The sequence below is a fragment of the Xenopus tropicalis genome, chromosome 4 (genome assembly GCF_000004195.4).
Source record: "Xenopus tropicalis strain Nigerian chromosome 4, UCB_Xtro_10.0, whole genome shotgun sequence".
NCBI lineage: Eukaryota > Metazoa > Chordata > Amphibia > Anura > Pipidae > Xenopus > Xenopus tropicalis.
In genome coordinates this window covers 27,557,409-27,573,782 of record NC_030680.2, presented here as the reverse complement: position 1 = coordinate 27,573,782, position 16,374 = coordinate 27,557,409, and the positions used below count along the sequence as shown (strand labels likewise).

At 39.2% G+C, this 16,374-nt stretch overlaps 1 protein-coding gene across 1 annotated transcript in view; it reads left to right on the top strand.

The window, feature by feature from the left end:
• The window catches only part of LOC100485356 (mucin-2), a 110,148-nt gene that overhangs the window by 19,342 nt on the left and 74,432 nt on the right, over positions 1–16,374 (top strand). Inside the window, exons 19-22 of the mRNA XM_031900760.1 lie at positions 1,134–1,285; positions 1,488–1,626; positions 2,682–2,792; positions 10,573–10,752. Of these exons, the coding sequence (XP_031756620.1) occupies positions 1,134–1,285; positions 1,488–1,626; positions 2,682–2,792; positions 10,573–10,752 (582 nt within the window). The remainder of the gene's footprint in view (positions 1–1,133; positions 1,286–1,487; positions 1,627–2,681; positions 2,793–10,572; positions 10,753–16,374) is intronic.

Genomic DNA, 16,374 nt, shown 5'->3' with positions numbered 1-16,374 from the left:
TTTGGAAGAAATAGTGAAGAGTACACACTATATCTTTTCTCTCCCTTGATTTACTAATGAGTGTTGAAGGTGTATTATTCATTTTAGCCTTGTGTTAGTCACTGTGATATAATTTCCTCAACCCCTTCCCCCCCAATATATTCCTTTTATGAGAACAATGACAAATTTCGTATGTTGTCTCTCCCTTCAGTTTTTTGTTGATTTTTCATGTGAAATATGTGTCTATCTGACCCTACACATTCCCTTTATATACAGTATATTTGTCTCCAGATAAGTAGAAGGTGCTCCTCTTTATATTTATTTAATATTTCCTTCCATTTATACCATAGTAGAGCTACAACTAACTACCTATGTTCTCAGAGAACAGATATTGGGGGAGAGATGTAGCATGAATTAATGAGTTGATTAATGAATTAATTATTGGATTTTTGTGATTTTATTGCATTTTGCACTGTTCTTTGTTACTTGTTGGTGCCAATGGGAATCGAGTCTGCTACATATTTATTTGGGGGCTTCTGTATGCCAAATAGTTTGTTAAATCTATGCATATTGGCCATCAAACTGCTCATTAGATCCCTGGCATTCACATTTAGAATGTTTTATATTGGCACGTTACAATATGTGGGGCATAAAATAGGATAAAAAGCAAGCTTTGTGACAATTTACAGAAAATTAATAAAAACTTCTAAAGCTTTGTAGTTTGGTAGTTTGCAATAAAAAGATACATTTACCTATTTTCATTTCAGCAGAATGTGTAAGTTTGGAAAATATATGGTTTTCTGGGATCCCCATACTGTTAGGGGGTTATATGGCACATAATACACATACCAGGAGCTTATTTTGCAGCAGCCAGAGTACAGAACATACATGCACTATTTACATTTGGTTGCCTTTGTACACCACATAGTTTGGTAAATATATGCATATTGGGCATCATTGGTATTGACATGTTCAAAAGACATGAAACATGATTTCAGATGTATTTTTGTCCATACAGTAAAAATCCCCATATGGCCCACATAAGCATCTACAACTTGGGAGGGTGGGTGGAAATTCCTGAAATTTATAGAAAAATTGACAGCTTTGCATGTTGTAATTTTTATTTTGAATTATTTTTTTCTTTCTTTGGATAGATGGGGGCAGGCTGCATCTCTGGATGTGTGTGCCCAGACGGTTTGCTTGATGATGGGAATGGAAGATGTGTCCATGAAAGTTCCTGCCCTTGCTCATATAATAATGAAGTGTTTCCTCATGGATATAGGCTGATTGAGGAATGCAAATCCTGGTGAGCCTATTTTCAAGTTTATGTTTACAGCACTAGATAAAAGTTGGAGATAATGATGCAGGTGACACTCATACTTATATCCCATTAAACTGAAAGGTGTTCTGTTTGTACTATATGTGTGCATTAAACCATTAAAATATTTTTATATGTGCAATTACAAATCAAAAGAATATTAGTTTTTACAGATATGTTATTTCTGCAGCACATGTGAGAGTGGGCTTTGGTCATGCATACAAACACCTTGTTATGGAACATGTACCATCTATGGGAGCGGCCATTATATTACCTTTGACAAGAAATTCTATGAGTTTGATGGAAGTTGTGAATTTGTAGTTGCTCAGGTAAGCAATTGGATGTTTTTAGGAATACTATATCTTACTTAAAACTATGTTTTGCAACTATTTAGCATATAAGTATATGTCAAACAAAATATATAGATGATTATGAAAAAAATAAATGTTTGAATTCTATATCCAAAGGGTGTGTGCTGCATGCTTGGGTGAAAAAGCTTAAATAAAATGTAAACTCCAAAGGGGGATGTGTGGAAAGGGTCAAAGATGACTCTTTGGGGCCGATTCATTAAAACACGAATTCGAAAATTCGGATTGGATACGATAATTTCTGAAGATCGCAAATATCATGAAAATGGTTACGAAAAAATCGCATTAGTTACGATAATATCATATTGGCGATCTGAAAGTCACAAAATTTTCGTACCGAACGATTGTAAACAGTAGGGAAACCTTTCCGATTTTTTTGCGCAAGCGTACGAAAAAGTCACGCCAGCGTACAAAAAAGTCGTGCGGGCGTAGAAAAATTCGGCAAAAATACGCTCTCGGAGCGTTCGTGGATTAGTAAATATGCCCCTTTGTGTGCATTGATGCTTTATAATAATGTGCATACTATGCAACCACCAAAAGTGCATTAACTACATAGTCAGTGGAGCCCATTGTAAGGTTGAAAATACATCTTTACAGCATAGTGCACTGTTGTAAATCTATAGAAATGTTTTCTACACTGGCAAGCCAGAAAGTCACAGCTGCACTTTACATTCCAACTGACTGGACAGAGCAATTATAGATAAGTGTCTATACTGGAACTGTCAGAAGTACATTTGAAGAAGACAAAACTACATTATGACCCCATAAGGCCTTCCTTGTTTAGTTTAATGGTGGGAGAGAAAGACTAAAATCATTTATTAAAAAATATGGACTGTACAGTTAGTTCACTTTGTTTCTGAAAGGGTTTCACATAATTAACATGATTTAATTTTTTTAAAAGTAAGTGAAATCAAAAGGGAAAAAAAGTGTAAACCTAAAGATAATGTTCCATTTGTAATTATGTTATTATTGTCTTATTTATATTATATTTTTAATGGCATTTATTTAAATTATAGGACTATTGCGGTGACAGTGCATCAAATGGTACTTTTAAAATAATCACAGAGAATATCCCATGTGGCACTACTGGAGTAACATGTTCAAAATCTATTAAGATATATTTAGGGGTAAGTATTGCAATGTTATACTTCTCTGGCACATATTTCCTGTGTAAAATATTATTTAGTAGTAAAATTGTTTACATTAGATAAAAGGGCTTTTGGGAAATTTGGGAAAAATTACATTTTAAGTCTGCAATCAGGTGAGATGCCCCACCAAATGCCCATTTAACATCAGAAAAACGTTATGATACACATTACTTCTCAAATCTTTTTTTAACCCTTTTACTGCCAGCCATTTTGGTCAAAGCGGAACTTGTATTGCCAGACAGTTTTTGAACATTTTGCACTGTTTCACTTTAGGGGCCTTTCCTCGGGGGGACTTTTAGTTTACCAAGGAAAACAATATATCGTTTTTTTCAGAACAACCTAAGCTTTCAAAATATGGTAGAATTTTTGTGTAATTCCAATTCTGTAACAAGATATAGGCTTCTAAATGTCTAAAAATGCAAAAAAAATCAAATTTTCCATAATATAATCACACATACTAGAAACAAAAATTATTTTATGCACGAATATACAACTGATTTGGAAAGTCCCATGTCTCCTGAACGTGCCAATACCAAATATATATAGTTTTATGGAGATTTCTCACTTGTATAGGTCAAAAACTCCCAGCAGTACACTACCAAATTCCCAAAGCACTGCTCCAAAAAAACTGCATACTTTGGATTTCAAGGCCAAAATTCCACTAACAGAAGGTTTATCCCAGAAAATTGTACATTTTTGGAAAGAACAGATTCTGGGGAATACAGAATAGGCACAACTGTCTGTCTACTCCAAACTATCAAGTCGCAATGCTTTCCTAAAGTTATTGGTTTTTATCAAAATTTGTGATTTTTTTTAAAAATCGCTTCAAAGCTTCTAGTCTATAGTATCTTATCTCCTACAGGTCATAAAGTAACCAAATAAAACACCCTAAATATGAATGCCTGGGGTCCACTGAACAGTTTGATGCCCAATATGTATAGGTTTACCTAAGTATGTGGCATGTAGGGGCCCCAATGTGAACATACCCCCATATGAACTGTCATTTCTGTCATTTCAGCTTCTGCAAAATCAACACATTTACATCATTATATGTGGGATGAAGCTAGTAAAAAGTACGCTCACCCCAGAAAGTCATATATTTTTGGAAAGTACACATTCCCCCGAATCTAAAATGGGTACCCATGTCTTTCTACTCCAAAGTACCAAGCCGCACAGCTTTTCTAAAGTTAGCAATTTTGATGACATTTCCAAAAATCCCCTCAAAGCTTCCACTTTGAAGCATCTTATCTCCCACATAGCATTAGGTACCAAGATAAAACACCCTGAATTTGAACGCCAGGGGTCCACTGAACAGTTTGATGCCCAATATGTATAGGTTTACCTAAGTATGTGGCATGTAGGGGCCCCAATGTGAACATACCCCCATATGAAATGTCATTTCTGTCATTTCAGCTCCTGCAAAATCAACACATTTACATTATTATATGTGGGATAAAGCTACAAAAAAGTACGCTCACCCCAGAAAGTCATATATTTTTGGAAAGTACACATTCCCCCGAATCTAAAATGGGTACCCATGTCTTTCTACTCCAAAGTACCAAGCCGCACAGCTTTTCTAAAGTTAGCAATTTTGATGACATTTCCAAAAATCCCCTCAAAGCTTCCATTTTGAAGCATCTTATCTCCCACATAGCATTAGGTACCAAGATAAAACACCCTGAATTTGAACACCAGGGGTCCACTGAACAGTTTGATGCCCAATATGTATAGGTTTACCCAAGTATGTGGCATGTAGGGGCCCGAATGTGAACATACCCCCATATATACTGTCATTTCTGTCATTTCAGCTTCTGCAAAATCAACACATTTACATCATTATATGTGGGATAAAGCTAGTAAAAAGTATGCTCACCCCAGAAAGTCATATATTTTTGGAAAGTACACATTCCCCCGAATCTAAAATGGGTACCTATGTCTTTCTACTCCAAAGTACCAAGCCGCACAGCTTTTCTAAAGTTAGCAATTTTGATGACATTTCCAAAAATCCCCTCAAAGCTTCCACTTTGAAGCATCTTATCTCCCACATAGCATTAGGTACCAAGATAAAACACCCTGAATTTGAACGCCAGGGGTCCACTGAACAGTTTGATGCCCAATATGTATAGGTTTACCTAAGTATGTGGCATGTAGGGGCCCCAATGTGAACATACCCCCATATGAACTGTCATTTCTGTCATTTCAGCTCCTGCAAAATCAACACATTTACATCATTATATGTGGGATAAAGCTACAAAAAAGTACGCTCACCCCAGAAAGTCATATATTTTTGGAAAGTACACATTCCCCCGAATCTAAAATGGGTACCCATGTCTTTCTACTCCAAAGTACCAAGCCGCACAGCTTTTCTAAAGTTAGCAATTTTGATGACATTTCCAAAAATCCCCTCAAAGCTTCCACTTTGAAGCATCTTATCTCCCACATAGCATTAGGTACCAAGATAAAACACCCTGAATTTGAACACCAGGGGTCCACTGAACAGTTTGATGCCCAATATGTATAGGTTTACCCAAGTATGTGGCATGTAGGGGCCCGAATGTGAACATACCCCCATATATACTGTCATTTCTGTCATTTCAGCTCCTGCAAAATCAACACATTTACATCATTATATGTGAGATAAAGCTACAAAAAAGTATGCTCACCCCAGAAAGCCATATATTTTTGGAAAGTACACATTCCCCCGAATCTAAAATGGGTACCCATGTCTTTCTACTCCAAAGTACCAAGCCGCACAGCTTTTCTAAAGTTAGCAATTTTGATGACATTTCCAAAAATCCCCTCAAAGCTTCCATTTTGAAGCATCTTATCTCCCACACAGCATTAGGTACCAAGATAAAACACCCTGAATTTGAACGCCAGGGGTCCACTGAACAGTTTTATGCCCAATATGTATAGGTTTACCTAAGTATGTGGCATGTAGGGGCCCCAATGTGAACATACCCCCATATATACTGTCATTTCTGTCATTTCAGCTCCTGCAAAATCAACACATTTACATCATTATATGTGGGATAAAGCTACAAAAAAGTACGCTCACCCCAGAAAGTCATATATTTTTGGAAAGTACACATTCCCCCGAATCTAAAATGGGTACCCATGTCTTTCTACTCCAAAGTACCAAGCCGCACAGCTTTTCTAAAGTTAGCAATTTTGATGACATTTCCAAAAATCCCCTCAAAGCTTCCACTTTGCAGCATCTTATCTCCCACATAGCATTAGGTACCAAGATAAAACACCCTGAATTTGAACACCAGGGGTCCACTGAACAGTTTGATGCCCAATATGTATAGGTTTACCCAAGTATGTGGCATGTAGGGGCCCGAATGTGAACATACCCCCATATATACTGTCATTTCTGTCATTTCTGTCATTTCAGCTCCTGCAAAATCAACACATTTACATCATTATATGTGAGATAAAGCTACAAAAAAGTACGCTCACCCCAGAAAGCCATATATTTTTGGAAAGTACACATTCCCCCGAATCTAAAATGGGTACCCATGTCTTTCTACTCCAAAGTACCAAGCCGCACAGCTTTTCTAAAGTTAGCAATTTTGATGACATTTCCAAAAATCCCCTCAAAGCTTCCATTTTGAAGCATCTTATCTCCCACATAGCATTAGGTACCAAGATAAAACACCCTGAATTTGAACGCCAGGGGTCCACTGAACAGTTTGATGCCCAATATGTATAGGTTTACCTAAGTATGTGGCATGTAGGGGCCCCAATGTGAACATACCCCCATATATACTGTCATTTCTGTCATTTCAGCTCATGCAAAATCAACACATTTACATCATTATATGTGGAATAAAGCTACAAAAAAGTACGCTCACCCCAGAAAGTCATATATTTTTGGAAAGTACACATTCCCCCGAATCTAAAATGGGTACCCATGTCTTTCTACTCCAAAGTACCAAGCCGCACAGCTTTTCTAAAGTTAGCAATTTTGATGACATTTCCAAAAATCCCCTCAAAGCTTCCACTTTGCAGCATCTTATCTCCCACATAGTGTTAGGTACCAAGATAAAACACCCTAAATTTGAACGCCAGGGGTCCACTGAACAGTTTGATGCCCAATATGTATAGGTTTACCTAAGTATGTGGCATGTAGGGGCCCCAATGGGAACATACCCCCATATGATCTATCATTTCAGCTCCTGCAAAATCAACACATTTACATCCTTTATGTGGGATAATGCTACAAAAAAAGTACATTCACCCCAGAAAGCCATATATTTTTGGAAAATACACATCCCCCCGAATCTATAATGGGTAAATATTTCTTATTGCTACAAAGTACCAAGCTGTAAAGCTTTCCTAAGTTTGCAGATTTATATGACATTTTCGAAAATCGCATAAAAATGTTGCAATTTGCCGCATTTATCTCTCACAATTTCTTGATAAAGATCAGATAAAGACAAATCACCCCAAAAAGGAACCCCAGAGGTCTACTGAACAGTTTGATGCCCAATATGCATAGATATACCAAAGTCTGCGGTATGTACTGAACCCTAAATGAAAATAGCGCATAAGGATTTCTCGCCTGCCAGCTCAGCTTTTGCACACAGAGCCCCCTGTCAGTGTATTATGTGCCAAAACTTCCCCTAACCATACAGTGACCCCCACAAAACCATATATTTTTGGAAAGTACACATTCTGACAAATCCAACAAGGGTAAAGAGTCCTTTCTACACCAAAGTACCAATCTGCAGAGCTTTCCTAAAGTTATTGGTTTTTATGACATTTCAGAAAATCGCCTAAAAATGTTGCAATTTGCCGCATTTATCTCACACAATTTCTTGCGTACAAAGGCAAGTCACCCCAAATAGGAACACCAGAGGCCTACTGAACAGTTTGACGCCCAATATGCATAGATATACCAAAGTCTGCGGTATGTACTGAACCCTAAATGAAAATAGCGCATAAGGATTTCTCGCCTGCCAGCTCAGCTTTTGCACACAGAGCCCCCTGTCAGTGTATTATGTGCCAAAACTTCCCCTAACTATACAGAGACCCCCACAAAACCATATATTTTTGGAAAGTACACATTCTGACAAATCCAACAAAGGTAAAGAGTCCTTTCTACACCAAAGTACCAAGCCGCAAAGCTTTCCTAAAGTTATCAGTTTTTATGACATTTCAGAAAATCGCCTAAAAATGTTGCAATTTGCCGCATTTATCTCACACAATTTCTTGCGTACAAAGTCAAGTCACCCCAAATAGGAACACCAGAGGCCTACTGAACAGTTTGATGCCCAATATGCATAGATATACCAAAGTCTGCGGTATGTACTGAACCCTAAATGAAAATAGCGCATAAGGATTTCTCGCCTGCCAGCTCAGCTTTTGCACACAGAGCCCCCTGTCAGTGTATTATGTGCCAAAACTTCCCCTAACTATACAGATCCCCCACAAAACCATATATTTTTGGAAAGTACACATTCTGACAAATCCAACAAGGGTAAAGAGTCCTTTCTACACCAAAGTACCAATCTGCAGAGCTTTCCTAAAGTTATTGGTTTTTATGACATTTCAGAAAATTGCCTAAAAATGTTGCAATTTGTCACATTTATCTCACACAATTTCTTGCGTACAAAGGCAAATCACCCCCAATAGGAACACCAGAGGCCTACTGAACAGTTTGATGCCCAATATGCATAGATATACCAAAGTCTGCGGTATGTACTGAACCCTAAATGAAAATAGCGCATAAGGATTTCTCGCCTGCCAGCTCAGCTTTTGCACACAGAGCCCCCTGTCAGTGTATTATGTGCCAAAACTTCCCCTAACTATAGAGATCCCCCACAAAACCATATATTTTTGGAAAGTACACATTCTGACAAATCCAACAAGGGTAAAGAGTCCTTTCTACACCAAAGTACCAATCTGCAGAGCTTTCCTAAAGTTATTGGTTTTTATGACATTTCAGAAAATTACCTAAAAATGTTGCAATTTGTCGCATTTATCTCACACAATTTCTTGCGTACAAAGTCAAGTCACCCCAAATAGGAACACCAGAGGCCTACTGAACAGTTTGATGCCCAATATGCATAGATATACCAAAGTCTGCAGTATGTACTGAACCCTAAATGAAAATAGCGCATAAGGATTTCTCGCCTGCCAGCTCAGCTTTTGCACACAGAGCCCCCTGTCAGTGTATTATGTGCCAAAACTTCCCCTAACTATACAGAGACCCCCACAAAACCATATATTTTTGGAAAGTACACATTCTGACAAATCCAACAAGGGTAAAGAGTCCTTTCTACACCAAAGTACCAAGCCGCAAAGCTTTCCAAAATTATCGGTTTTTATGAGATTTCAGAAAATCGCCTAAAAATGTTGCAATTTGCCGCATTTATCTCACACAATTTCTTGCGTACAAAGGCAAGTCACCCCAAATAGGAACACCAGAGGCCTACTGAACAGTTTGATGCCCAATATGCATAGATATACCAAAGTCTGCGGTATGTACTGAACCCAAAATGAAAATAGCGCATAAGGATTTCTCGCCTGCCAGCTCAGCTTTTGCACACAGAGCCCCCTGTCAGTGTATTATGTGCAGTAACCCCCCCTAACTATACAGTGACCCCCACAAAACCATATATTTTTGGAAAGTACACATTCTGATGAATTCAAAATAGGTAAAGTTATTTTTGTACACCAAAGTTACACCTGGCAAAGCTACGCTAAAAACAGATCAGGAATACTTATATAGGGATAAAATGTGATAAAACCACAAAAATTGTGCAAATCAGTGAAACAACAAAATAAGTTACATGACAGTGTAATTAGTGGCCAGAATATCTGATCCAATAGTTACGCTGTCAAAATAAACAGTTTTTAGGTAAAAGAAAATAAAAACAAAGTGGTAAAATGAAAAAAAAAAAAAAAAAAGCAAAACAAAAAAAAACCAAAGTGTTTGTGTATACATGTGTGTACATGTGTAAAAGTTGTGTGATAGTGTGTAAGTGTGTATATGAGTGTAAATAAGTGTATAAAAGTGTGAAAAATGAAAAAATAAAAAATAAAAAATAAAAAATAAAAAAATGCTAAAATGTGTGCTGTAAGTGTGTGTAAATGTATGTAAGTGTGTATAAATGTATGTAAATGTGTGTATAAGTGTGTAAAAGTGTGTAAATGCAATAAAAAAAAAAGTCCTTACCTGTTCCTGAAGACCGATCGCCTCCTTCGTCATTTGGGCCGGCGCTGGGGGAGAGGGAGGAAGCAGGAAGCAGCAGATGCGATGCGATCGCATCTGCTGCTTCCTGGAGGGTCCTGCGAGCGATCGGCTCGCAGGACCCTGATGACAGCCCCCCTGGCACATTGCCCAGGGGGGCTGTCATTGTTAGAAGCCCTCTGCAGCGGCGGCACATGCCGCCGCTGCAGAGGGCAGCGCTTAAACGCCAACGACGTATGAGACACGTCGTTGGCGTTTAAGCCCTTTTACTGCCAGCACGTATGCCATACGTGCTTGGCAGTAAAAGAGTTAAACAAAAGATCTTTTATTAGAAACCTACAAGTTTACTGCATTAATGTACACATAGACATCAAAATTTGATTGAAATACAACCCCCAGGATCTCAATAACAGCTAAAAAATGTAATGGGCAACTGAGCCACATAACATAAGGTGGGTTAGTAAGACTATACAATTAACTGTTTCACGTTACTTTTTGAGTTCTTATTTGAGATGTCCTACATTTAACATAAAATCACTGATTTGTTTCACTATTCAGAATACAGAACTGAAGTTGACTAACAGTCACATGGAGAAAAAGTTTGGAGAATCTGAAACTGATGTGAAGTATAGAATCCGTGAAGTGGGTCTTTACTTAGCAATTCGTACAAGCAGTGATATTTCCCTCATCTGGGATAAGAAAACCTCCTTATTAATCAGATTGCCTTCTTCTTACAAGGTAAAATAAGGTGTATTATTTACTACTGATTAATAATAATAATAGTTCATTACAAAAAATTAAACTGTAAACTTTTAGCCTCACTGAAAATGAATGAAACAGCGTGATTCTCACCAGCATGCAACTTTTTTCTGCAAAAAAAGTGCATAGTTTTGTTTTAAATTAGCTTAAATAAGCTAGCATTTTTTTTTGCTTCCATACTTGAATACAATCTATTCTCCTCCTCTTTGCACTCTCATTGCACTTCATCACCTTTCTTAAAACACTTCTTTTGCAATTTACAGTGGTATAAAAATGTAAAGTTGCCCTTACCTAAACTCTCCACCCATGGAGTTCCTATAGCACTCTATTTGACAGCTTTTCTAGCTTCCATGTAAAGCTGGCCATATAATATTCGGTGCATCTATGGTGGATTGAACAGGCTGATTCGCAAAAGCCTTGGATATTGGTCATCTCTTTAATTGGGCGGGACAAAAGACAACGGCTTCTGAGTAAAAGCTGTGTTTAGGCTGTATCATCAGATAGGATTCCTTTTGTTTCTACCTCCATATCTGACGATTCAGCCCTGAATGTCAGTGGAAGGTATGAAGATCGTAATTTTTACCTGTATGGCCAACTGATGTCACACTCCCAGAGTTGGAGACAGATAGGCAATGTAGGCAGCCTGCGCAAGATTCTTCCTTTTTTTCCTGCTCCACATTTAAAGTTTTCCCACCTGTTCCACCATTTCATTTGCCTTTGAAGTATTGCTGTATTACTGTATTGCTTTTCATTGTTGCCATATAACAACCTCCTCAACCAACCTAACATTTTTTGACAACTTAACTGCTTGGTGTTTGCATTTCCTTTGATACCATCAATTATGCTTGGTGACTCAAACATAGCAACTATCAATCTTAAAGACCCAGCATTTTCTAAACACCTTGCCCTATAACAACCTCCTTTGGCTTTTCTCTGCGCTTAGATTCCCCTCTCATTCCAATGGTAATCCCCTTGATCCAGATTCAACATAATTTCCAACTTTGCTATTTCCCCATTGCCCCTCTCTGATCATAATCTGTTGACATTTGAAAACTCACTAGCTCCCTGCACACCTACTTAAACACGTACATTGAATAAACTGCAAAATCTAGATATGTCACAATTCTCTTCTTCCTTTGACTCTCTATATGCTGACTTCTTGAATACCTTCTCTTATTATTTGGCTACTTCAGGTCAACATTGCGCACTCTCCACTGCTCTTAATGTGTCATAAGGCACAGGACCCAAACAGTTCCAAAATGGCATACACAATATGCCAAAAATTCCAAAGATGGTCATATCTGAGTGCTGCTGGAACAAATCTCATTTAGGAAAGATCTGACAACTTTACATAGTTACATAGTTACATAGGATTGAAAAAAGACCAGTGTCCATCAAGTTCAACCCATCCAAGTAAACCCAGCACACCTAACCCACACCTACCAATCTATACACTCACATACATAAACTATAAATACAACCACTAGTACTTACTGTAGATATTAGTATCACAATAGCCTTGGATATTCTGATTGTTCAAGAACTCATCTAGGCCCCTCTTAAAGGCATTAACAGAATCTGCCATTACCACATCACTAGGAAGGGCATTCCACAACCTCACTGCCCTCACCGTGAAAAACCACCTACGCTGCTTCAAATGGAAGCTCCGTTCCTCTAATCTAAAGGGGTGACCTCTGGTGCGTTGATTGTTTTTATGGGAAAAAGAACATCCCCCATCTGCCTATAATCCCCTCTAATGTACTTGTACAGAGTAATCATGTCCCCTCGCAAGCGCCTCTTTTCCAGAGAAAACAACCTCAACCTCGACAGTCTCACCTCATAGTTTAAATTTTCCATCCCCTTTACCAGTTTAGTTGCACGTCTATGCACTCTCTCCAGCTCATTAATATCCCTCTTAAGGACTGGAGCCCAAAACTGCACTGCATACTCAAGGTGAGGCCTTACCAGGGACCTATAAAGGGGCAAAATTATGTTCTCATCCCTTGAGTCAATGCCCTTTTTTATACAAGACAGCACTTTATTTGCTTTAGTAGCCACAGAATGACACTGCCTGGAATTAGACAATTTGCTATCAACAAAAACCCCTAGATCCTTCTCCATTAAGGATACCCCCAACACACTACCATTCAGTAGATAGTTCGCGTTTATATTATTCCTACCAAAATGCATAACTTTGCACTTATCAACATTGAACCTCATTTTCCAGTTTGCTGCCCAGTTTTCCAATTTTGTCAAATCGCTCTGCAAAGCGGCAGCATCCTGCATGGAACTTATAGTTTTGCACAATTTAGTGTCATCAGCAAAAATAGAAACAGTGCTCTCTATGCCCCCCTCCAGGTCATTAATAAACAAGTTAAAAAGCAAAGGACCAAGGACTGACCCCTGCGGTACTCCACTAACCACACTGGTCCAATTAGAAAATGTTCCATTTACCACCACTCTTTGTACTCTATCCTTCAGCCAGTTCTCTATCCAATTACAAATATTATGTTCTAGGCCAATATTCCTTAATTTGATCATTAACCTTCTGTGAGGTACTGTATCAAACGCTTTAGCAAAGTCCAAGTAGATGACATCAACTGCCATTCCAGCATCGAGGTTCCTACTCACCTCCTCATAAAAGGCGACTAAATTAGTCTGGCAAGATCTGTTATGCATAAAACCATGCTGGCACAAACTTATAGTATTGTGAACTGCAATGTATTCAAGTACCCTATCCCTTATTACCCCTTCCAAAATTTTTCCTACTACTGATGTCAGACTAACAGGCCTATAGTTTTCAGGCTGAGAACGGGATCCCTTTTTAAATAACGGCACCACATTAGCAATCCGCCAGTCTCTCGGCACCATGCCAGACCTCAATGAATCCTAAAAAATTAAGTGAAGAGGTTTGGCAATCACAGCGCTCAGCTCATTTAATACCCTGGGATGAATCCCATCCGGCCCTGGACCTTTGTTTACCTTTACATGTTCAAGTCTCTTTTGAATTTCCTCCCGAGTGACCCATGCGTCCGTAGCTAAATTACTAGAACTGGGCATATTAAAAGGGAAGCCTTCATTAGCTGGCTCCTCAGATGTATAGACAGATGAAAATTTCAGCTTTTTCCCCGTTCTCATCAACCAACTTACCCCCCCATGATAATAAGGTTCCCACCCCTTCTTGCTTCATTTTTTTACAATTCACATAATTAAAAAATAATTTTGGATTCTTTTTACTCCTAGCTGCAATATCCCTTTCCATTACTATTTTAGCTTGCCTGATAGCTTTTTTGCATGCTTTATTTGCTTCCTTGTACCTGATGAAAGTTTCCGCTGTCCCAGCTAACTTGAATGCCCTAAAAGCACGTCTTTTCTTACCAACCTCAACACTAACACCTTTATTCAGCCATAAAGGTTTTGCTTTGCGATGCCTCTCCTTGCTTACAAGGGGGATATACTGTTGCGTATACCTGCAAAGCAATGTTTTAAAGATGTTCCATTTTCCTTCTGTGTCTAACCCCATGAAAAGCCTTTCCCAGTTGACACAATGCAGAGATGCCCTTATACTGGCAAAGTCTGCACGTCTAAAATTGAGCGCTTTAGTTACTCCCTTATAGAGCTGTCTCTGCAGCATTATCTCAAAGGAGACCATGTTGTGATCCATGTTGTGATCACTGTTCCCCAGATGCTCACCCACACAAATGTTAGAGATGAGTTCATTATTATTAGATATCACCAGGTCCAAAATAGAGTCATTCCTAGTAGGTTCTTGAACCGCCTGAAATAAAAAGTTGTCATTTAGCATATTTACAAACCTACTAGCTTTTTCTGATAATTAAAGTCCCCCATAATAACAACTTGACCCAGTTTTGAAGCCTCCTCCATTTGCAACAATAGCTGGGCCTCATCCCCCTCATCTATACGGGGTGGTTTATAGCATACACCAATGACCATTTTCTTTGTGACCTTCAGCCCTACTGAAATTTCTACCCAAAGAGATTCGACATTTTCATTGGTAATGTCTTTATTACACGGCTTTAAATCTGACTTTACATAAAGACAAACCCCTCCACCCTTTTTAATCTCTCTGTCCCTCCTAAAAAGTGTATAACCATTTAAATTCACAGCCCAGTCACATTTATCATCCCACCAGGTCTCAGTGATAACTATTAAATCATAATTTTCAATATATGCAATAGCTTGCAGCTCCCCTAATTTACCCGACAAGCTTCGCGCATTAGCCAGCATGCAGCGGAGATTTCTACTTCTCCCTCTGATGTTTACATCAGCTAATGGAGAGTTAGAGCTAAGGCAAATATGAGACTGTTTTCCTTGTAACGGAAGCTCCTTATCTGATAAACTATATGCCCCCCTCACTCCTCCCCCACAACCCTTTGCTAGTCCCCCTGCCCCGTCTACACTAATATTCCCATAGAACTCTAGCTCACCCAACCCCCCCCCTTGTCTAGTTTAAACACTCCTCCAACCTCTTAACCATTCTCTCCCCTAGCACAGCAGACCCCCTTCCATTGAGGTGCAATCTGTCACGGCTGTATAGATTGTACCCCAAGGAAAAGTCAGCCCAGTGCTCTAGGAACCCAAACCCTTCCTTCCTACACCAAGACTTTAGCCATGCATTTAGCTCCCTAAGCTCCCGCTGTCTCCCTAAACTTGCACGTGGCACCGGCAAAATTTCCGAAAAAATGACATTGGAGGACCTTTGCTTAATCTTAGAGCCTAGATCCCTGAACTCACTCTTTAAGGTCCCCCACCTACCGTTCATTTTGTCGTTAGTACCAATATGTACCAAGACAGCCGGATCATGCCCAGCCCCTCCCAATAATGTGTCAACCCGATCAACCACATGCCGAACCCTGGCACCAGGAAGACAGCAAACTGTCCGATTGAAGCGATCCGCTTGACAGATTACCCTGTCCACTTTCCTAATGATCGAATCCCCTATAACCACCATCTGTTTAGTCCTAGCTCTGCTCTCCTCCCCACCACTACTAGAGAAACTGGTCTCCCGGCTGTTAGAGAGATCAGCCTCATCAAGAACCGCCAGTCCAGAGTTCACACTCCCATCTTCTTCACACAATCTGGCAAATCTGTTGGGATGCGCAAACCCTGGAGCAGCCTCCCTTTTCCTTTTCCCCACACTAGATTTTCTAACTGTCACCCAGCTTACTGCCCTATCATCCTTTTGCTGCTCCCCTCCCCCCATACTATCTGACCCTGCTAGTTCTTGTTCAGTTAGCAAGAGACTTCTTTCAAGATTGTTAATCGAACGCAGTGTTGCAACGTGTTCCTCTAGAGCTCTAACGCGAGCCTCTAAAGTGGCAATTCGCTCACATCCACAACAGAGGTATGCACTTTGGAACTGTTGTTCCACAACTGCATACATGTGGCAGGCTGTGCACTGTGTCAGACCTTCAATGTTGCTACCACTCATTCTCCCAGTTACAAGAACAGTTAAACAAAAAAAGGTGAAAGGGCTTGTAGTAAATACCTTGTTTTACCTTGTTTTGAACTCCCTTAGGGGCACATTTACTATGGGTCGAATCCGAGTCCGAATTGGAAAAATCCGATTTGAAAACGAAC